Raw genomic sequence first — 22,558 nt, 5'->3', positions numbered from 1 at the left:
CATACCAGTATCTTTCCTGTAACGCCATAGGATTTTATCTTGTTAAGCAGCCTCATGTGTGGCACCTTATCAAACGCCTTCTGAAAATCCAAGTAAATGACATCCACTGCCTCCCCTTTGTCCACCCTGCTTGTTACTTACTCAAAGAACTCCAACAGATTTGTTTGGCAAAATGACTGTCCTGCCCAAATTCTTATATATGTTCCAAAGCCTCCCAAATTTTCTAACAAAGACTTTCTTCAGTAATCTAAATAGTCAAATTTCAAGTTTTATTTGGGATAAAAAAAACAGCCCAGAGTAAAGGAAAAAATACTACGGAGGCCTCGTAAGATGGGGTTTTGACACTTCCAAATTTTCTGTATTACTACTGGTCAGCTAATATAAGAGCAATTTTATATTGGACAAGAGATGATATTGCTGCTCCTAGCTGGGTGATTATGGAGAAGTCATCCTTACAGTTTACCTCTTTGTCGGTAATATATGCTAAAATACCACTGTCACAACCTCTATTTAGTTTCACACTGAATCCAGTTGCGATGTACTCCATTAAAATTTGGTTCCAATTTAGACGTCATTTTGCACTTAATAACCTTTCACTCGCTGCACCAGTAGCAAAAAATTACATGTTCACTCCATCAATAATGGATGTAGCGTTTGATTTTTGGTCTAAACACGGTATCACTCCATTATATAATCTCTACATTGACAGCAATTTTGCCTCTTTTGAACAGCTAGTTAAGAAATTTGGGATCCCTAGGACACATTTCTATAGATATTTACAACTCAGAAGCTTTATGGCCTCTCATCTTGAGTGCTTTCCCTACTGCCCCCCCCCCATCGCTCTTAGGTTCAGTCCTTAAGTGCAAAATTGATGTGAAACAATCTGTAAGCAAAATCTATGAGCTACTTAATTTGGATTATGAGGACACTCAGTCCTCTTTTATTGTCATTTAGAAATGCATACATGCATTAAGAAATGATACAATGTTTCTCCGGTGTGATATCACAGAAAACAAGACAGACCAAAGACTAACACTGACAAAACCACATAATTATACCATATAGTTACAGCAGTGCAAAGCAATATCATAATTTGATGAAGAACAGTCCAGAGGCACAGTAAAAAAAAAGTCTCGAAGTCCCCAAGTCGATCGACTCCTGAGTCCCCGATAGCAGCGGCAAAAGGGAGAAACTCCCTGCCATAAACCTCCAGGCACCGTCAACCCGCCGATACCTTGGAAGCAGCCGACCACAGCCGACACTGAGTCCAACCGTCTGAAAACTCCGAGCTTCCGAGCAGCCTCTCCGATACCGCCTCCCAAGCGCCATCCTCTGCCGAGCGCCTTCGACCTCTCCCCAGCCGCTGAAACATGCACAGCCAAGGATTTCGAGGCCTACTGTAGTTAGTCCTGAGAATTTGGAATTATTAAAACATAAATGGGAAGAGGATATTCCAGATGACATATGGCAAAAAAAAAGTCATAGAATTTATTTATCCTCTGTGTGTCTTAGACATGTTGTTGTTCAGTTTAAAATTGTGCACTGTTGTCATTGGTCTAAAGTTAGATTGGCTAAGGTTAATAAAGATCTTGACCCAATGTGTGACAGATGTAAACAATTCCTGGCTACAGTCTGCCATATGTTTTGGTCATGTCCAAATTAGTAAATTTCTGGGGTTTGATTTTTGAAGCTTTTTCAAGAATTTTGGACAATTTATTACACCATCTTGGTCAATAGCACTATTTGGAGTGCCTTCTCAGAATGTTAACCTCAGCAAATTCCTAACCAATCTCATTGCTTTTTGTTTACTTCTTGCCAGAAGGCTTATCTTGTGCAAATAGAAAGACTCTTCCCCTCCAACGTATGGACATTAGATCAAAGATAACATGTACTTTATAAAATTTGAGAAGATCCACTATTTGGTCAGGGAGCAGTCTGCAAGATTTAACACCACTTGACAACCTTTTTTAAGCTTTGTCAAAAATATGGATGCTGAAAAAGTTATTTGAATGTGTAAGGTGCTCTATCTTTATATGTACACTAGGCCTTTTTATCTATTTTTGACTGGTCTGGCTGGTTCTAGTTGTTCTTTATTGAGGGGTGGGGGGGCTTTTTTTGTAACTGGTATAAAATGGTTGGTTGTATTATAACATATGTTCTGCTATTCTTCTTTGTTAATAAAAATACTTTGATCAAAAAAGATTTGTCTGGCAAAAATTCCCTTTACATGCTGACTTTGATTTACTTTATCATTAGTCTCCAGGTACCTGGAAACCTCATCCTCAATAATAGACTCCCAACACTTTCCCACCCACTGAAGTTAGGCTAACTGGCCTATAATTTCCTTTCTTTTGCCTTCTTCCCTTCTTGAGGAGTGAAGTGACATTTTCAATCTTCCAATTCTGCGGGACCATGCCAGAATCGAGTGATTCTTGAAAGATCATGATCAATGCATTAGTTATCTGTTCCTCCTCGTCTCTGAGTATTCTTCTGTTCCGAGACTGTCCCCTCTGGTCTTAGAATTACACACCTCGCTATTGGATAAATCCTCTCCACATGCACTCTATCCCGGCCTTTCAATATTCGACAGCTTTCAATGAGATCCCTCCTCATTCTTCTAAACTCCAGCAATCAAATGCTCCTCATACATTAACCTTTTCATTCCCAGGATCATTATGGTATTCTTTACATCCTTATTCAGTACCCAGACACTGGTCCTACTTGCTCCCTATTCAATCCTCCAAACAAGTTATCATCGCTCTATCTCCTGTTTCAGGGCTTTATTCAATCCTACCGTCTTCTCTGCCACATTATACTGACTTTAGCTGTTACTTTTAAAATCTAACCTCAGTGGTGTTTTTAAATAAACCCTTAACCTAGTATTGAAAAGGTCTATCCTCCACATGACAGCTATTTACAAGAGACCAACTCTTCTCAACTCAAAGATGCCATTTCTGTTCTATATTGAATTCAGCTCCACCAATGTGGCAGCTGCGAGCCTTACGATTTTCCTGTCAATCTGCCTCCCATATGTAATTGAAGATTAAAGAACTAGGCTAAATAGACTATATTTATTTTACAGCAAACGTTTTGAATTAAATCAGTATTGGCAGCCACTGAGATTTTGTTTTACCTTTGTACAGCTGCATTTCTTCAAACATTATACAATCCAATATGTTGCTGACATGTTGTCTTTGTTCTGAATTACAAGCAAATGTAAGCCAACAGCTCAATCATTTATCAGAGAGACCCAACCTCCTCCAAGCCCATGTTGTCCAGAAACACCTCTCCAATAATTGCTGTCTTGACCTTTCCTGAGGAAAGAAAAACACACAACTCTACCTCACAACCGCAAATGTTCCAAAGCACTTAATGGCTAGTTGAATGCAACACGACAGGAGCCAGACAGCACTTGAGGTAAGGTGGATCAGAAGTGGCAAAGGAGAATCAATCACTGTCATCTGAGAAGGCAGGTAGTGCCTTGGCCTGGAGTTGAGAAGCTGAGGTACCTCCTCAACGCCACAAGAAAGCCTCAGTCAAGTCTCCTAGGTGGAACTTGAGGTCAGGACCCTCAAATGTACAAATACAACCACTGTCCTACTGTCATTTATCCAGCTTCCTGATTCCTCTCAGTGCCCCCCACCTCAGCTAAGCTCTACAGCATCTACTGGCCCTTTACACGCAGACCAAATGGCCTAGTCAGCTTCCATTGGGCAGAGTCCCTCGATAACCCTCGCCCTCACAATTCTCAACAAGTAGCTGTCAAGAAGTCTAATTCAAAATCACGTTACCCATTACCTGGTGTTGACTCATGCAATACAAGTGAGTCCTTTAACTTCCCTGGCCTGTTTAAAACCGCTGCACATTTATTAATGAGCATTCATAACAGAATTCTTAATTTTTAAGTTGCAGAAAATATTCCTTGCATGAGCAGTTTGAGTTCCAATTCCGTAAGGTGAAAGCTGTCTGACCAAATAACCATTTAAGCAGGTGTGAAATTGGACAATGTACACAAGTGGGCTATTTGATTATGCAGACCATCATTGCCCAACAGATCCAACATTCCCCAGACCCATCACATCCCTGTCCTGGACTAAAAAAAAGCTAGTTACATTGTCTGCGTGTGACAATACAGGCACCCAATGCACCCTTTACCTTCCCTACCTACCATCACCCAGCTTCTTTCTTCATCCCACGCCCACCTACTTTCCTCCAAACCTGGCTTCACACATCACCTGCCGGCTTGTACTCTTTCCCTCCCCTCCATCCCCCCACTCCAAACTTCTGGCTTCTTTTCCCTTCCTTTCCGATCCTGGTAAAGAATCTTGGCGCAAAACAACGGTGGTTAATTCATTTCCATAGACGCTAACATTGAGTTCCGCTAGCAATTTGTATGTGTTACTCTGCAGTTTCAGCATTTATTAGAATATCTTGTGTTTAAACCCAGTGCAATATATTTTCACCCCACGCTTCAAATGCCAATGGACCCGGTCGCTTCACTGTTTATGGAAGCTTCCAGTGCACTGTTCGCGTTTCCCTCTTTGAAGCATAGTTCATCGTCTGGAAAGCATTCGAGAAAGTCGCTTTTAAAATTTAAAGTTTTTGAGATCCACCCTGGCCTCTTCCTGTCTGAAGCCCAGTCAGTTCCCTGTAGGTTTAACGCACTGACTTGAGAGGAACATATTTGAATTTAAAACCACTTTTTCAGGTAAGCTGAAAAGAATGATACTATTTCTTTTTCCCCTTTCGGGGAGACTTTCTGAACTACAGGGTTAACATGTGCCTCTCTTTTGTTTTCTTAGCAATAAAGTCACTTTTCCCCTGAGTTTTGTTCTCTGGTTTCTCCCTCGGCTCCGCCTCTGCGAACTTTCCGTAGTCTCCAGCGCTTTTTTGTCTCCACCCCCGCCCCTGCCCCTGCCCCTGCCCCGCTTGCTGACGCGTCCCGACCCGCTCCTGGGGATACGGGCAGCGCCAGAGTGCGGGGAGAGCGCGAAAGGATGGCCGTTTGCGCGGCGCTGTTCCTGACCCTCCTGTCCCGACCACTCACTACCACCGCCTACTTCTCCGAGGAGCGGCAGCCCTTGGAGTCGCCGCTGCAGAGCCCCACCGTGCTGATCGCCATCATAGCCAGGAATTCGGCCCACACCCTGCCCTATTACCTGGGGGCTCTCGACAGACTGGACTACCCGAAGGACCGGATCTCCATCTGGTGAGTGGGGTTGGGGTCAGAGTCATACCACTGATTAAGCCTAGAAACGCGGGCGACGATACACCCCCTATAATTGGAATACTTTTTCTACAAGTGTTTGTAGCCATCTCGGTTCAGCTGTGGACGTTCAAACCAAAACTCGGTGCCTGAAGGGAAAGAACAGTCTTTGTGTACTGCCCTATTCAATTGTAGATACCATTATCGTCATCCAGCGACGAGTTAACGTTTCCTGGCGCAAATTGCCGGACCTGATTGGCCCCCTGTGCTCCTCTCTAGAGCAAATGAAGCACCCTCATTGCTTCATCCTCAACGCCTACGGGGCTGTTTTTTGAGGGGAGCTGGACGTCCCAGGGCGCCTCACTGCCCTGAAGAAAAGTTGGTTTTGAAATGTGGCAATCCACAACTGGGGAACAAGATCCCAATACCAGTCAGGTCATCTGTATTGACTGAGGAAACACCCTGAGATCTTATTCAGTCCAGTGCCATGAGATGGCTGGCTTCTAACTAGGAGTCTGATTAATGGGTTTCAATTTATTGATCTACCTGAGAAAGGTGAAATCCAACAATTTAACTGAGATCAGACTAGTAATTTGAATGAATTTAACATGGAACCACCCCTCCTTCAAATTTCACGCTGTTTTTCAATGGCAGAGTGACATTGTTGGGAACATTGTGGTCCCAAGTAGCAGAAAGTCCAGATGATGAACTGCAGTTTCTGTTGTCAATGGCTGGCTAACAGTGCAGAGTTGAGTTTGAGGTATCATCAGCCGGGCAAAGTGCTCCGTTTCAGTGAGGTGTACCTGCTGCAGGTGGTACAGAATGAAGGGGATTGAGCTGGTAAAGAGTCACTCTTCCCATCAGACATGTCAAGTGCAGGAGCATGTACCAAGAATTGGCAGATGACCTGTCAGTTGTGCAGTTGTAGAGTTTGTACACATTGTGCATGTGGAAACTCAAACAGGAATATTCCAGACACTTGGATTTAGGAGCATTGGCTGGGCCGCTTAATGTTCCAGCCACAGATTTGAGTGGCAATTTTATTTCTCTAAATCTATGGCTTCAATAGACTACTGATCCTCTGTTGGTATGTCTACACTGTCCCAATACTACTTAATCGGGTTTATTATCATGGCGTGTGAAATTTGTTAACTTTGCAGCAGCAGTTCAATGCAATACCTAATCTAGCTGAGAAAAATAAATAAAATAAAATAAATGAACAAGTAAACCAATTACAGTATACGAATATTGAACAGATTTAAAAAAACATGCAAACGCAGAAATACTGTATATTTAAAAAAAGTGAGGTAGTGTCCCAAAGATTCAATGTCCATTTAGGAATCGGATGGCAGAGGGGAAGAAGCTGTTCCTGAATCGCTGAGTGTGTGCCCTCAGGCTTCTGTACCTCCTACCTGATGGTAACAGTGAGAAAAAGGCATGCCTTGGGTGCTGGAGGTCCTTAATAATGGACGCTGCCTTTCTGAGACACCGCTCCCTACAGAAGCCCTGGGTACTTGTAGGCTAGTACCGCAGATGGAGTTGACTAGATTTACAACCTTCTGCAGCTTCTTTCGGTCCTGTGCAGTAGCCCCTCCATACCAGACAGTGATGCAGCCTGTCAGAATGGTTTCTACGGTACAACTAAAGAAGTTTTTGAGTGTGTTTGTTGACATGCCAAATCACTTAAAACTCCTAATGAAGTATAGCCGCTTTCTTCTTTATGACTATGTCAATATGTTGGGACCAGGTTAGATCCTCAGAGGTCTTGACACCCAGGAACTTGAAACTGCTCACTCTCTCCACTACTGATCCCTCTATGAAGATTGATATGTGTTCCTTCATCCTACCATTGAATGCCAAGTTGTTGTTGTGGCACCACTCCACTAGTTGGCATAACTCACTCCCGTATGCCCTTTTATCAACATCTGAGATTCTACCAACGATGGTTGTATCATCAGCAAATTTATAGATGGCATTTGATCTCTGCCTAGCCACACAGTCACGTGTATATAGAGAGTAGAACAGTGGGCTAAGCACACACCCCTGAGATGCGCCAGTGTTGATCGTCAGTGAGGAGGAGATGTTGTCACCAATCCACACAGATTATGGTCTTCCGGTTAGGGAGTTCAGGATCCAATTGCAGAGGGAGGTACAGAGGCCCAGGTTCTGTAACTTCTCAATCAGGATTCTGGGAATGATGGTATTAAATACTGAGCTATCGTCGATGAACAACATCCTGACGTAGGTGCTTGTATTGTCCAAGTGGTCTAAAGCCGTGTGGAGAGACACTGAGATTGCGTCTGGCGTTGACCTACTGTGGCGATAGGCAAATTGCGATGGTCCAGTTCCTTGCTGAGGCAGGAGTTCAGTCTAGTCATGACCAACCTCTCAAAGCATTTCATCACTGTCGATGTGAGTGCTACCCGGCGACAGTCATTAAGGCAGCTCACATTATTCTTCTTAGGCACTGGTATAATTGTTGCCCTTTTGAAGCTAGTGGGAACTTCTGCCCGTAGTAGTGAGGGGTTGAAAATGTCCTTGAATACTCCCCGCCAGTTGGTTGGCACAGGTTTTCAGAGCCTTACCAGGTACTCCATCGGGACCTTCCGCCTTGCAAGGATTCACTCTCTTTAAAGATAGCCTGACATCGGCTTCTGAGACGAAGATCGCAGCATCATCAGGTGCAGCAGGGATCTTCACAGCTGTAGTTGTATTCTCCCTTTCAAAGCGTGCATAAAAGGCGTTGAGTTCATCTGGTAGTCAAACATCACTGCCATTCATGCTATTGGGTTTCGCTTTGTAGGAAGTAATGTCTTGCAGACCCTTCCAGAGTTGCCGTGCATCTGATATCGCCTCTAACCTCTTTTGAAATTGTTTCTTTGCCCTTGAAATAGCCCTCCACAAATCATACCTGGTTTTCTGGTACAGACCTGGGTCGCCAGACTTGAATGCCACAGATCTGGCCTTCAGCAGATGACAGACCTCCTGGTTCATCCATGGCTTTTGGTTTGGGAATGTACAGTAAGTCTTTGTAGGCACACACTCATCCTCACAGGATTTAATGAAGTCGGTAACAACTGCGGCATACTCATCCAGGTTCGAAGATGAATCCCTGAATACAGTTCAGTCCACCGATTCAAAGCAGTTCTGTAGGCACTTCTGTGCTTCGCTTGTCCAAACCTTCTTGGTCCTCACTACTGGTGCTGCAGTCTTCAGTCTCTGCCCATACTCGGGGAGTTGAAGTACAGTTAGATGATCAGATTTCCCGAAGTGAGGGCGTGGAATAGCACGGTAGGCATTCTTGATGGTAGTATAGCAATGGCCCAGCATGTTGTTTCCTCTGGTATTGCAAGTGATCTGTCGATGTTAGTCGCTTAGTGATTTTTTTCAGACTGGCCTGGATGAAATCCCCCAAAACAATGGTGAAGGCATTAGTGTGCGCTATTTCGTGCATGTTGATCCCATGGCTCAGATCATCTAAAGCCTGCTTGACATTGGCCGGAGGTGGAATGTAAACTGCTACCAAATTGACCCCGGAGAGCTCCCACGGTAGGTAAAAAGGACGGCACTTTACTGCTAGATATTCCAGGTCTGGTAAGCAGAATTGGGACAGCACTGATATATTTGTGCACCAAGAAGAGGTGATCATGAGGCATACTCCTCCACCTCTGCTTGTGAGAGACTCTATAGATCTATCCTGACAGTGTATGGTAAACCCATCGATCAGAATCGCTGCATCCGGTACGAAGGGGTTAACCAGGGGTTAATCTAAATCCCAACTGTTTACTAGTTTGGCCAATAAATCTTGTGATGAATATTATGGTATTATCTTAGGAGCCTAATTCTATCATGGAGGTTCGCATTTTCAAAAATATTAAAAGCTTGCAGAACATTTCACATCTTACAGAGCTGAGGTTTGGCAACTCATTCCTACAACTCCTCACGCTTACGAACATTAATCACTGCTTTATAATATACATTGTTTAGGACTGCACATTGCCAGGGTTTATTGCCCAATCTCAGGTACCTTGATGTGAGAGAGAGAGAGGTGTCAGAAAATTGTGTCTTTAAGTGATTACAGGTAGTTGGGAGCTTGCTCGGATGGTTCAACAGCTTCCATTTTTTTACAATAGTGCCTTTAATGTCCCGAGGAGTTTCACAGGAACAGTTAGCAATCAAAATTTGACAATAACTTACAAAAGGTGACCTTCAAGAGTACCACAATCTTGTCATAGGGTTTGGAGGCTTGCGTGCCTCAGTGACCTGAAGAGCTATGTTGGTTAGAGTCAGGGCTTTGTGCTTTGGCTGTTGGTAGGGTTACCCATGCCAAACAGGTCAAAGGGTAGAGACCAGACTATGAGAGGTCCACCAGTCCTCCAAGTTAGGAGGTTCAGCTTAGGGCGAACAACACTGACTAGCAAAAAAAATGTTGTTACAGAAACAGCAATGAAGAACCTTCAACATTCGTGTGTGACGGTTTGGACAGACTGAAATGGAGGACCTTCATTGCTGTCCTAAACGCCATTGGTGTGACGGGCGGAAACAATTACAAAAGGTGATAGGAGAACAAGTGAAACTGTAGGTTGTAGATGCCATAGAGTCATAGAGGTACAGCACGGAAACATGCCCTTCAGTCTATCTGCATTGACCATTTACAATAATACCGTTTTATTCTCTGCACATTCTCATCAACACCCCTCACTCCCAGACTCAACCACTCTACTAGGGTCAGGTTAGAGTAGCCAATTAAATTACCAGTCTGCACACCTTTGGAACATGGGAGGAAACCAGAGAACCTGGAAGAATCCAGAACCCAGGTAACTACAGAGAGAATGGACACACACACACACACACACACACACACACACACACACACACACACACACACCCCCACCCCCCCCAGCGTCCAGATTGAACCCAGGTGTCAATCGGTGTCAGTGTGAAACCTGTAAAGAGTGTTTTAAAGTAGAGAGATGGAGAAAACTTAATGGAGGAATTGTTAAACTTAAACTTCAGGCAGGAATTCTCTGTGCCCAGGTGTCCTTGGAGAGAGAGCATGTTGTGCCCGTTGGTTCCCTGGAAGCCTTTGAGGACCAGTGGGTAGCAGAACGAGCATGGTCATGCTTTAATCTGAAGTTGAATTTTCTGTACAGTCTGTTTCTAAATTTACACATTTTATATGCATTCCATCATGGTTACTTCATTAGATGCACCTGTACATCTGCTCCTTAACGCAAGTGTCTAATCATGTGGCGGCAACTCAATGCATCAAAGCCTGCAGACAAAATCAACAGGTTCAGTTGTTGTTCGGACCAAACGTCAGAATGGGGAAGGAATGTGATCTAAGCGATTTTGACTGTGGAAGGGTTGTTGGTCCCAGACCGGGTGGTTTGAGCATCTCAGAAGCTGCTGATCTTCTGGGATTTTCACGCACAACAGTCCCCAGAGTTTACAGAGAATGGTACAAAAAACAAGAACGTCCAGTGAGCAGCATTTCTGTGGTAAAAACACCACCTTAATGAGAGAGATCAGAGGAGAATGGTTAAAGCTGACAGGAAAGCAGTGGTAACTCAAGTGGCCATACATTATAACGTTAATGTATAGAACAGCATCTCTGAATGCACAATATGTCAAACCTTGAAGTGGTTAGGCTACAGCAGCAGACATCTATGAACATACATTTGGTGGCTACAGCGCTAAGCAATATTGCATCTGTATTGTACTGTCTCAGTACTTTTATATTTGTGTGCTGTAGCACTTTTTTAATTTGCAGTTATTTTGTAAATAACACTATTCTTTGCATTTCTGGTCAGATGCTAAATGCATTTCATTGGCTTAGTATCTGTTCTCGGCACAATGACAATAAAGTTGAATCTAATCTAATCTAATTAGATACCGGAGATACCCAATAAAGTGGCCACTGACTGTATGTATATAAACCTTTTTTAAGAAAATGTCTGCTGAAGTCACAGCTAACAGTAATGAAGAGACTAACCTCAGCAGGCCAGAAAAATCTTACAGGGTATCAGGCAGCAATTAACAGCCAAAAGGTGGAGCTGGTGATCCAGATTGTGAAAGTCCGGAAAGGTCCTTTTCCCAAAGGATAGTTATTCAAGTGGTAGATGTTTATATTGTAACTTCTGAGTTTCATAGTTGTCCCTCTGGCCTTACTGCACAGCCAGCTGTGTACATTGTCTGTTTCAAATCGGATGTCTTTCTTTTAGGGTGGCAACTGATCATAACATAGACAACACGACTGCCATCCTCAGAGAGTGGCTCATCGGTGTCCAGAGGTTTTACCACTACGTAGAGTGGCGGCCAATGGATGAACCAAGGTATGTTTCTGTGTCTGCTGTTCACCCAGCTTCCTGACTGGAGCTGGCTTTTGGTGATAGTATTAGGGTTAAACTTGCCGAGTATAACCTGGCTCAGGGCCAAGTCCCACCCCCCGCAACTCTGCTGGATTCCCAATCCTTGGGACACGATTCCCTCCTGGTAAATTGGTAATACAATTTCCATGTGGTAAATTGTGTCAAAATGACAGGGTGGGATAACCCTCTAAGTGAGCAGTCAGTGTTCGTATTGTTTTCTCTTTTGCCTGAGCTCACAAAAGGTTAAACAAGGCTGGAGTTTGTGTTTATTTAGCACCACTCACAGTCCAGCACATCCCATAGCACTTCACAATGAACCGACAGCAGCCAAGTCACACATAACAAGGTCTCACACAAACAACACTGAGATTAATGGTTGAATCATCGGGCGAGCATACAGAGTGCATCAGCCACTCCCTGGCTGGGAGACGATTCAAACTCGGCTGCTGTTCCACAGCAGGGTGGGGGCATTGTGGGAGAGAGGCACTTACTAGGCAGAAATTGAGGAATTTTTGCTCCCCTAGCCCCACCCGAATTATTGTAAACAACCTGAGCCTGCTGCAGCATATGCATGAAGGATTGTGATGCCTGGCACTTGTGGTCAGGACATGCTTGAAGCTTTTCCTGCTGAACTGCAACCCGCTTTAAATCGAAGTTCAGCCAGACTGCATGGAGCAGCTGTTAGATTCTCTACTGAAGGCCCATTGGCTCTTGATGTTGTGTTCTGCCACCCAGTATGTTTAAGTCCATAATTAGTATTCTTATTACTTTTCTTATTGTTAAGTCCATTATCAAGGGTGTCAAAGGTTGCAGGGAGAAGGCAGAAGAATGAGGTGGGGGGAATAAATCAGTCAACATCGAATGGTAGAACAGACTACAGGCTGAATCGCCTAGTTCTGCTCCTAAATATTAGCCTTATTTGTCACTGTGTGCATCGAAACATACAGTGAAATGCGTCATTTGGGTCAAACCAAATCAGTGAGGATTGTGGTGGGCACCCTGGAGGAACAGATAGAAAGCCTGCACAGCTGCAATTGATATTACGCTGCCTGCAGCTTTCGTGTATTTCTCTTGTGCGGGAAGTTGAGGTTGTCATGCAAACCATTTGATTTTGAATTAGGGTCTGTGGAAAGAGGCAGCTTGAGACGATCGTTCCTGGGGGGAGAAAAGACTTTCCTATCTGCTTGCCCCCAATCACTGACTTCAGTCTTTCCTGTGAGAGTTAGAATGGAGTAACGAGATGTGGCACGTTGTGTGAATTTGACTGGTTGGCGGAGAATGGGAAGCGAGCTGGTGGTGAGTGTCAGTATGGTTCACAGCTTCACTGACTGCGTAGAGCAGTCCTTCTCGCTTTCTCTGTTGAGGGCAGCTGGTTCCCATAGAGATGATGTCATCAACTCAGAGACAAATGACGAAATAAATATAGAAAATCCTCATTGTTACCATAGAGCAGTACAGCATCACACAAGCCCTTCGGCCCACAATGTTATGATGACCCTTTAACTCCACGATCAGTCCAACCCTACCGAGCCTAAAGCCCTTTACAATATGATAGAACTCACCCTGCAGTTTGAGAGGGAGAAACTAAAGTCTGATGCATCAGTATTACAGTGCAGTAAAGGGAATTACAGAGCCATGAGAGCGGAGGTGGCCAAAGAGACATTATGAGGGATGATGGCAGATCAACACTGGCTGGAGCTTCTGGGGTTAATTCAGAAGGCACAGGACAGATACATTCCAACGATAAGGCAACTGCCGCTGACCAGGGAAGTCAAAGACAGAATAAAAACAGAAGAGAGGGCATATAATAGAGCAAAAGTTAGTAGGAAATTAGAAGATTGGGAAGCTTTTTTAAAAAAACAAGGCAACTGAAAAAACCGTAAGGAGAGAAAAATTGAATTAGGAAGGTAAGCTAGCCAATAATATAACAACGTACACAAAATACTGGAAGAACTCAGTAGCTCAGACCAGGATACCAAAAGTTTTTTCAGATATATAAAGAGTAAAAGAGAGTGAGAGTGGATACTGGACCACTGGAAAGTGACACTGGAGAGATAGTAATAGGGGACAAAGAAATGGCAGATGAGTTTATTAAGTATTTTACACCAGTTTTCATTTTGGAAGGTACTAACAGTATGCAGGAAATTCACGAGTGTCAGGAAGCAGTGTGAGTTTTTGCTGTTACTAAGGAGAGGTGCTTGGAAAGTTGAAAGCCCTGGGACCAGATGGACTACACCACAGGACTCTGAATGTGGTAGCTGAGGAGATTGTGGAGGCCTTAGTAATGATCTTTCAAGAATCACTGGATTCTGGAAAGGTTCCGGAGGACTGGAAAATTGCAGATGTCACTCGACTTTTTAAAAAGAAAGGGAGGCAGAAGAAAGAAAATTGTAGGCCAGTTAGCCTGACTTCAGTAGTTGGGAAGCTGTTATTAAAGATGAAGTTTCGGGGGTACATAGAGGTGAGTGATAAAGTAGTACAAAGTCAGCATGATTTCCTGAAGGAAATATTGCCTGAAAAATCTGTTGGAATTCTTTGAGGAAATAACAGGCAGGATAGACAAAGGAGAGTAAGTGGATGTTGATTACCCGGACTTTCAGAAGGCCATGGACGAGCTCTCACACATGAGGCTGCCTAACAAGCGGAGAGTCCATGGTATTACAGGAAGGATACTAGCATGGATAGAAGATTGGCTGACTGGCAAGAGACAGAGTGGGAATAAAGGGGGCCTTCTTTTCACATTAAATGTCAATCAATGATTTGGAAAATGGAATTGATGGCTCTGTGGCCAAGTTTGTAGGCGATACAAAGATGGGTGGAGTGGCAGGTAGTGTTGAGGGAGCAGGGAATCTGCAGAGGGATTGGTTTCTTGTAAGAGCGAGGATGTAATGCTGAGGCTCTATAAGGTATTGGTCAGACCACATTTTTGAGTATTGTGAGTAGCTTTGGGCCCCTTATCTAAGAAAAGATGTGCTGGCATTGGAGAGGGTCCAAAGGAGGTTCACGAGAATGATTCTGGGAATGCAAGGGTTAATGTATGGGTGGAGTCTAATGGCTCGGGCCTGTACTCGGGCCCCTGTACTGTGGGCCCCTCATTGAAACCTATGTAATATTGAAAGGCCTAGAGAGAGTCGATGTGGAGAGGATGTTTCCTATTGTGAGTGCGTCTGGGACCAGAGGACACAGCCTCAGAATAGAGGGATGTGCATTTAAAACAGAGATGAGAAGGAGTTTCTTTAGCCAGGGGGTGGTGAATCTGTGAAATTCATTGCCACAGATGACTTTGGAGGCCAAGTCATTAAGTGTATTTAAAGTGGAGTTTGATAGCTTATTGATTAGTCAGGATGTCAAAGGTGACGGGGAGAAGGCAGGAGAGTAGGGTTGTGAGGGGTAATAAATCAGCCATGATGGAATGATGGAATAGACTTGATAGGCCGAGTGGCCTAATTCTGCTCCTATGTTTTATGGTCTTTTTTTCTTTCTGTGCTATCTAAGAGTCTCTTAAATTTCCCTAATTTACCAGCCTAATGTACCACTTGTAGTGCATTCCAGGCTCCTAATCTGCCTAAAGAAATCCCAGGTTTGACATATCCCCTCAACTTTCCTCTATTCACCTTAGTTATTTATAGCACCAGGAGAATTAAGCTACCCAAGAACAAATACTGTAATCTGGTTAAAGCCCTTCACCCTACTTGGTAAGGGGCCCAGTGGAACCATAAAGTTTGACAGTCTGAAAAGGAAACCAGAAATCGAGAATCAGATGACCTAGAGTGAAGTTCATTGGCAACATTGGAGAATATGATTTTCTGTGTTGTTGTGGTGTGGAATGTGCAGTGCAGGGGCTTGGTGGAACAGACTCACTCATAGTCTTCACATGGGAATTGGATAAATACCTGAAAGAGAAGAAAATATGGCAGAGGGTTGGGACTGTCTGGATTTTGCTTTTGTAGAACTGAGATGATTCAGTGGGTTGAATGGTGGTCCCCTGTGTGTGAAGCTGTGGTAAGACCAGGCTATCCTATCCTATCCTATCCTGTCCTGCCTATCTATCTCTCTCTCTCTCTCTATCTATCTCTCTCTCTCTCTCTATCTCTCTCTCTCTCTCTCTCTCACACACACACACACATACACACAAATGTGACTAAAGCTACTCTAATTAACTAAGTAACTGAGTTCTGGTTTCACGTTAATCATAAAACCTTGGGGGTAACAACTAGGAGGTTAAATCAGTGACCCGTGAGTCTTTTTCTGTTTTGCTGTAGGTTCATTGTTGTAGGTGAGAGAATGTTTGTAGCATTTGGCAATCATTCTGTGCAGTTTCTGAACAGATATTGTTTGGGCTGTTTTTAACAGTTCATTATGGACACAGCATGTATTCCATCAGTGAGTTCCTAGCTTTACAGTATTCCAGATTCTGATTAAACATTTTTATAAGACTGAGGATAAGGGGGAGAACAAAGTTCTGTACTCAATAGGGGTTTGAAGCTATGGAATTCAGTGTACAGACTGAAGCGGAGACCACGGTCAAACTTAACCACACTTTAACTGTGTTCCTCAGGGAACAAGGAATGCATTCATATATGAACTGATTACTCAAGACTCAGATAAACACTCAAATGGCTGAAGTTTTCCATGTAGTTTGATTTGAAAGATACAACAGTGTTTGTCTGTCTTATTTGTGTTTGTGAAAAGATTGTTGCCTTTCTCTTGGCTGTATGTGATCCGGTGGCTACATCGGGTTTCCCTGTTTCATTTCACAGTTTCTCCTGTGTAACCTTGTGCTTACTGGGACCTACTCTGCATTACCTCATTCTCCCTCATGAGGTGGCCCCGTGGAACCTGAGATTAGTTTTCCAGCTGTCCCGGTTGTTGGCTCGAACCTCATACTTGCTGCCACTCCCAAGTGCATCTGGAGTTAAACCTCATTGATTTGGTAGTCCCCACTGAATTTATCCTTCTTTCTTTCATAACCAGTAAGTACCTGAAAGAAAAAAAAATCTGGCATGGTTACGGGGAGAGGGCAGAGAATATTCTTGGATTGTTCTTCTGTGTGAATCTGTGATAAGGGCATGCAACAAAACCAAATCTCACAAAAATCAACACACACTCATGCACACGTGCGCACATGTCCTGGCTGAGGCTTTGTGACTAAAACAACTCTTAACTAACTAATCATTTCCAACCATTGCCAAATTACTAAGCCAGTGTAATACCAGAACACGATGACCTTTAACACATCGAACATGTGTTAGTACATTAGTACATCGAAATCTACAGTGGAGTGTGTCATTTGCTATCCCAAGTGGATCTAGAACTAAACCTCATTGGGATATAGTGCTTCCCTTGTATTTATCCATTCCCCTTCCTACTTGGCTGTCTTGCCAGTCCTCCTATGTAATCACAGATGTGTTCACTATTTAGCCCATCAAGATGTCAACTATCTAAATCTACTAGGAACATTGTCACCTCCTGAAGAAAAAGTGAAAACACTCCTGGGTTTAATTCTATATTCCCCAGCTGCTAAATCTTTTTTGAGATGACTTACTTTTCCTTGAGCAAATGTCAGAGCTGATTGTAACACAAGCAACACCTTCATCTTCTACTGGTTGTAATTTAAACACAATCACCTGGATGATTTACATCCATCCTGTTAACTCCCTGAGGCTGGAAAGTCCAGGAAATGTAATACAGTTTATTGCAGAAATGAAAATGCATTGTTTGTTGCATTGTTGCGTAAACTCAAGTGGAGGTGCCTGTTACCATGAGTGTGTTTCACTATCCCCGCTAGTTTGGTCAATGGGCGTGGTGTGTGGGGGGTGCACAGCATGGTAGCATAGTGGTGAGTGCAGTGCTTTACTGCGCCAGCTATAAGATCGGGGTTCAATTCCCACCACTGTCTGTAAGGAGTTTGTACAATCTCCCTGTGACCACGTGGGATTCTTCTGGGTTCTCTGGTTTCCTCCCATATTCCACAGATGTACGGGTTAGCGTTAGTGAGTTGTGAGCATGCTACGTCGGTGCGGGAAGCATGGCGATACATATGGGCAGCCCCCAGCACAATCCTTGCTGATTTGATTTAATGCAAATGGTACATTTCACTTTATGCTTTGATATACTAATGCACTAACACATGTTCGTTGTGTTAAAGCTAATTTTCTTCTGACATTCTGTCGGGCTTTTGGGTATTCAAGATTGGACTCATGGCTCATAAGCCACTTGAGAGCCCATAAGTAGATCAACAGAACAAAGACCATCACCCTCGACCTCGAGGAATAGCCATGACGATTGAATAGAGTTGGGAAACTGGCGATGGTTGGTTACATATCTAAGAAGAATGCAAATAGTTCTGTAGGGATTGTGATTCTTGGAGAATCATTTTAACCAACGTAAAATGCTACTGAGGGAATTTTTTCAGTAAAGTTTGTTGTCCTGTTTTTCACAAGTGGCCTGGGGAAAGTGAAGAACAATAATAACTTCCTCCTTGCCTAATATCACAACCACACTTGAATCAATTATATCAATTATGCTGTGATTGAGATAATTACTCTTTAGTTTATTCTACACTAAAGCCAATTGATCCGCCTGGTATTCAAATAGTACCAAGCTTCAAATAACTTATCCCACGTACGTTAGCCACTACTATGACTTCATTGTCAGTGAAACCATCAGCCAGTCCTGATAGTCCTTATTCATTGTGTCAGCTTCCCGAACACCACGCGTATAAGTTCTACTCATTCGAATGTTGACTACCCACACTCAATTCATTATAGACTTCTATTCTGTTTTTACCTCACCCGCAGCTTCCATTTCCCTGAGAGTCAATATGTGAGCTGTATTTAGCACTGAATGTGAAGGTGTTTGACTGCCTTGTAATTCTTTTGGGTTGACTTTCATCTCATAGGAAGACTAAAGGCTGTGGGAAGGTACATGGAATTTGCACGTCAAATCATTGATCTCCAAAACAATGAGGAATTAAAGTGGGATCATGTAGGTTGGAGAACTGTGAAGCCCCTCTTTGGCTCCCTGATGCACTGGTTGGAAACAATTTAGGGGAACATCAAGAGATTCTTCATCCTCAAAGGAGTTCAGAAAAGCAAGACAGAGTCAGAGGGACTCTGACTCCAGGAAAGCATGCAAAATTTACTCCTGCTGTAGTCAAGGTGGATGTAGAGGGGGCACTCTTTCCTTTCTTTTTCCAATAGTTTTTATTGATTTCTATATAGAAGAGTACAGAGTTCCAGAGAATACATATTATAAAACAAAAGAAAAAACATAATAATACCAGATACAGTATATTGAATTACATTAACGAACTCCTTACTCTATATTCATATGGATTAGATTAATTCGTATATTAGGATATAAACAATTTTATTAAAAAAAGGATCTACACCCACTACCAAAGTCAAAGCTGTTTGGGGGAAAAAAGAAAAAAAACTATCAGATAATAAAATATGCTATTAACCAATTTCTGTACTTTAACAAGAAGTCAAAGATTATGAAAATAATTTAAAAACGGCCCCCACAAATTTTGAAAATCTTGGTTAGATTCAGAAATTGAACAACAAATCTTTTCTAAATTGAGACATGCCATAACATCCCGTAACCACTGAGCATGATTAGGCGGAACAGCATCCTTCCATTTAAACAAAAGCGCCCTCCTAGCCATAAGAGAGATAAAAGCCACAATGTGTAGATCAGATGTCTTCAAAATGATATCTTTCCTTCAAACAGTACCAAATAGGGCAGTCAAAGGATTCAGCAAAATTTACTTTAAAGAGTACAGAAAAAGTTTGGAATACTTCCTTTCAATATTTTCCAAGAATTGGGCACATCCAAAACACGTGAATAAGTGAAGCTTCTCCATTGTTACACCTATCACAGTAGGGAGATATATCCTTATAAAAATGAGATAACTTATCCTTGGTCATGTAAGCCCTATGAACCACTTTAAATTGTAGGAGGGAATGATGAGCACATAATAATGAAGTATTAACCAATTTAAAAATCTCATTCCAAGTTTCTTCAGAAATTAAGGTCTGTAAATCTTGTTCCCAAAGATTTTTAATCTTGTCTAAATCATTTCTCATTCCCAACAACATATCATAAATATTGGATATTGAACCATTATAGAATGGTTTCATATTAAGAATTTCTTTTTAAATCTTTTTATTGAATTAGTACACAAAAGGTAAACTTATTAGTACACAAAAGGTAAACCATATAGGCACTGATACACAGTTGCAATATAACTTTACAAGAGATATTAATACACAAAAAAAAGTTAGTACAAACAGTGCAGTTTAGATATAAAATAACCAGGTAATATAATAGTACATTAATTTTCAAATATGTCAATAAGGAAAAAAAACCCACCGTGCAACTAAACTAAAAAGCAAAGCAAAGCAATGGGCTAACTAGGTATCAAGTAGAGTTAAATAACTTAAAACAATTACGTCCTCAAACCCGACCTCCATTAAAAACAGTTAAAAAGCAAGAAGGGAATGTAGATATGGCCAGAGAAAGAAAAAAAAAGAATTTCATCTAATATGTTCTTATTAGGTCTATTGGGAAATGTATATAATTGAGATTGCAGAAAATCTCTAATTTGTAAGTACAGAAAAAAGTAAGTTTTTGGTAAACTATATTTAGTTGACAATTGTTCAAACGAAGACTTCCTCCCACAAACAGATCCCGGAAGCATGTAATGCCCAATCTTCCTCATTGTTTAAAGACTACATCAGTCACAGGAGGCTTAAAAAAAAATTTTTAAATGAAACTAGAAAGGGAGAATCTCAATAAACCAACGTATTTTCTAAATTGTATCCAAATCCTCAAAGTATGTTTGACTAGCACATTTTCAGTTACCTTACTTAAGGATAAAGGAAGTGAAGAACCCAATAGGGAGATAATAAAAAATTTATTAACCAAGTTAGCTTCTAAAGAAACCCACCCGGGACAGTCCTCGTGGTTAATATAGCAGAACCAAAACATGAGATTTTGTATATTAGCTGCCCAGTAATAAAACCTAAAATTTGGTAAAGCTAAGCTTCTATTCTTTTTAACTTTCTGGAGATGGACTTCATTCAGTCGAGGATGTTTATTTTCCCATATGTAGGAGGATAAAATAGAGTCCAGAGAGTCAAAAAAGGATTTAGGAATAAAAACGGGTAACGCCTGAAAGAGGTATATAAATTTAGGTAAAACATTCATTTTAATAGAATTAATTTGGCCAATCAATGTTAACGAAAGGGGCAACCAATTTGATAATGTTCTTTTTATATAATTTAATAAAGTTAGAAAATTTTCTTTAAATAAGTATTTATAATTAGTAATTGTTACATCCAAATAAGTGAATTGGTTTCTTACAATTTTAAAAGGATGGTTAATATCAGTTAATGGCAAAATATTCAAAGGAAAAAGTTCACTCTTCTGTAGGTTCAGCTTATATCCAGAAAACTGACTAAAACAAGATAGTAAAGAAAGCACAGAAGGTAATGAGGTTTTGACATTAGAAATGTAAAACAATAAATCATCCGCATAAAGTGAAACTTTGTGGATAGTACCCTTCTGTAAAATATCCGTGATATCATTAGATTCTTGAAAAGCAATAGCTGAAGGTTCTAAAGCCAGATCAAAAAGCAAAGGACTCAAATGGCAACCTTGTCTGGTTCCACATTGAAGTTTAAGTGGTTTAGAATTCTGAGAATTAGTAAGAACCTGAGCAAAAGGGGATAAATACAGTAATTTAATCCATTGAATAAAGTTGGACCCAAAATTAAATTTTTCTAAGATTTTAAATAAATAGTGCCATTCAACCCGATCAAAAGCCTTCTCAGCGTCTAAGGATATCACACACTCCGATATCTCCTTAGAAGGAGAATAAATAACATTTAATAATTGACGAATATTAAAATGAGAATATTGATTTTTGATAAAACCAGTCTGATCGTCAGAAATGATAGATGGTAAGATATTTTCCATTCTACGGGCCAGAACGTTAGATAAAATTTTAGCATCAACATTAAGTAAGGAAATTGGTCTATATGAAGAACATTCAGTTGGGTTCTTATTTTTTTTAAGGATAAGCGAAATAGAAGCTTCGTAAAAAAGACTGCGGCAACCTACCTGATTTAAAAGAATCTGAAAAAAACTGAACATAAATGGGGTATGAGCAAAGAAGAAAAAGCCTTATAAACTTCTCCAGAAAATCCGTCAGGACCTGGAGCTTTCCCTGAATGCAACAAACGTACCGCCTTGGCTATTTCTTCGTGAGAAATACATTGATCCAACTTTTCTCGGTCATCAACAGAAAGCGTAGGGATATTTATTTGGTCTAAGAAGTTATCCATTACAGTATTATCTTTAAGAAGATCAGAACTATAAAGTTTGGAATAATATTCTCTAAAAGTATCATTTATTTCTAAATGATCAGTTGTCCTAATACCGTTAGCTTTATAAATTTCTTTAATCTGTCATTTAGCACTAGAAATTTTAATTTGGTTAGCCAATAATTTACCTGCATTATCTCCATGAATATAAAATTGACTTTTATCCTTTAGGAGTTGAGTTTCAATAGGTTATGTTAATAAAAAATCATATTTAGCTTTAATTTCAACCTGTCTTTTATATACAACAGGATCTGAAGTCAAAGCATATTCTTCATCTAATTGTTTCAGCAGATCGGCTAAATTAATTCTATCTTTATTAGCTTTTTTCTTAACGCTTGTAGTATAAGAAATGATTTGACCTCTAATATAATCTTTAAAGGCATCCCATATGCCAAGTCTAGAAGTCTCCTCCACCGTATTCTCTTCAAAAAAAAAGAGTGATTTGCCTCTCCAAGAACCTTAAGAAATCCTTGTCAGATAACAGAGTTAAATTAAGAGGCCAGAATATGTTTGAGGAAAACCAGGAAGATTTATGGATAAAAGTGCAGGAGCATGGTCAGAGATAGCAATTTCTTTATATTCACAAGATC

General features: G+C 41.4%; 1 protein-coding gene across 1 annotated transcript in view; it reads left to right on the top strand.

The window, feature by feature from the left end:
• The window catches only part of LOC134360082 (procollagen galactosyltransferase 1-like), a 198,020-nt gene that overhangs the window by 95,890 nt on the left and 79,572 nt on the right, over positions 1–22,558 (top strand). The window contains exons 8-9 of the mRNA XM_063074163.1: positions 4,877–5,209; positions 11,431–11,541. Coding sequence (XP_062930233.1) covers positions 4,877–5,209; positions 11,431–11,541 — 444 coding nt within the window. The remainder of the gene's footprint in view (positions 1–4,876; positions 5,210–11,430; positions 11,542–22,558) is intronic.

Source organism: Mobula hypostoma, chromosome 21, assembly GCF_963921235.1.
Source record: "Mobula hypostoma chromosome 21, sMobHyp1.1, whole genome shotgun sequence".
NCBI lineage: Eukaryota > Metazoa > Chordata > Chondrichthyes > Myliobatiformes > Myliobatidae > Mobula > Mobula hypostoma.
Note: the sequence above shows the minus strand (reverse complement) of the source record. Positions and strands in the feature narration are given on the sequence as shown.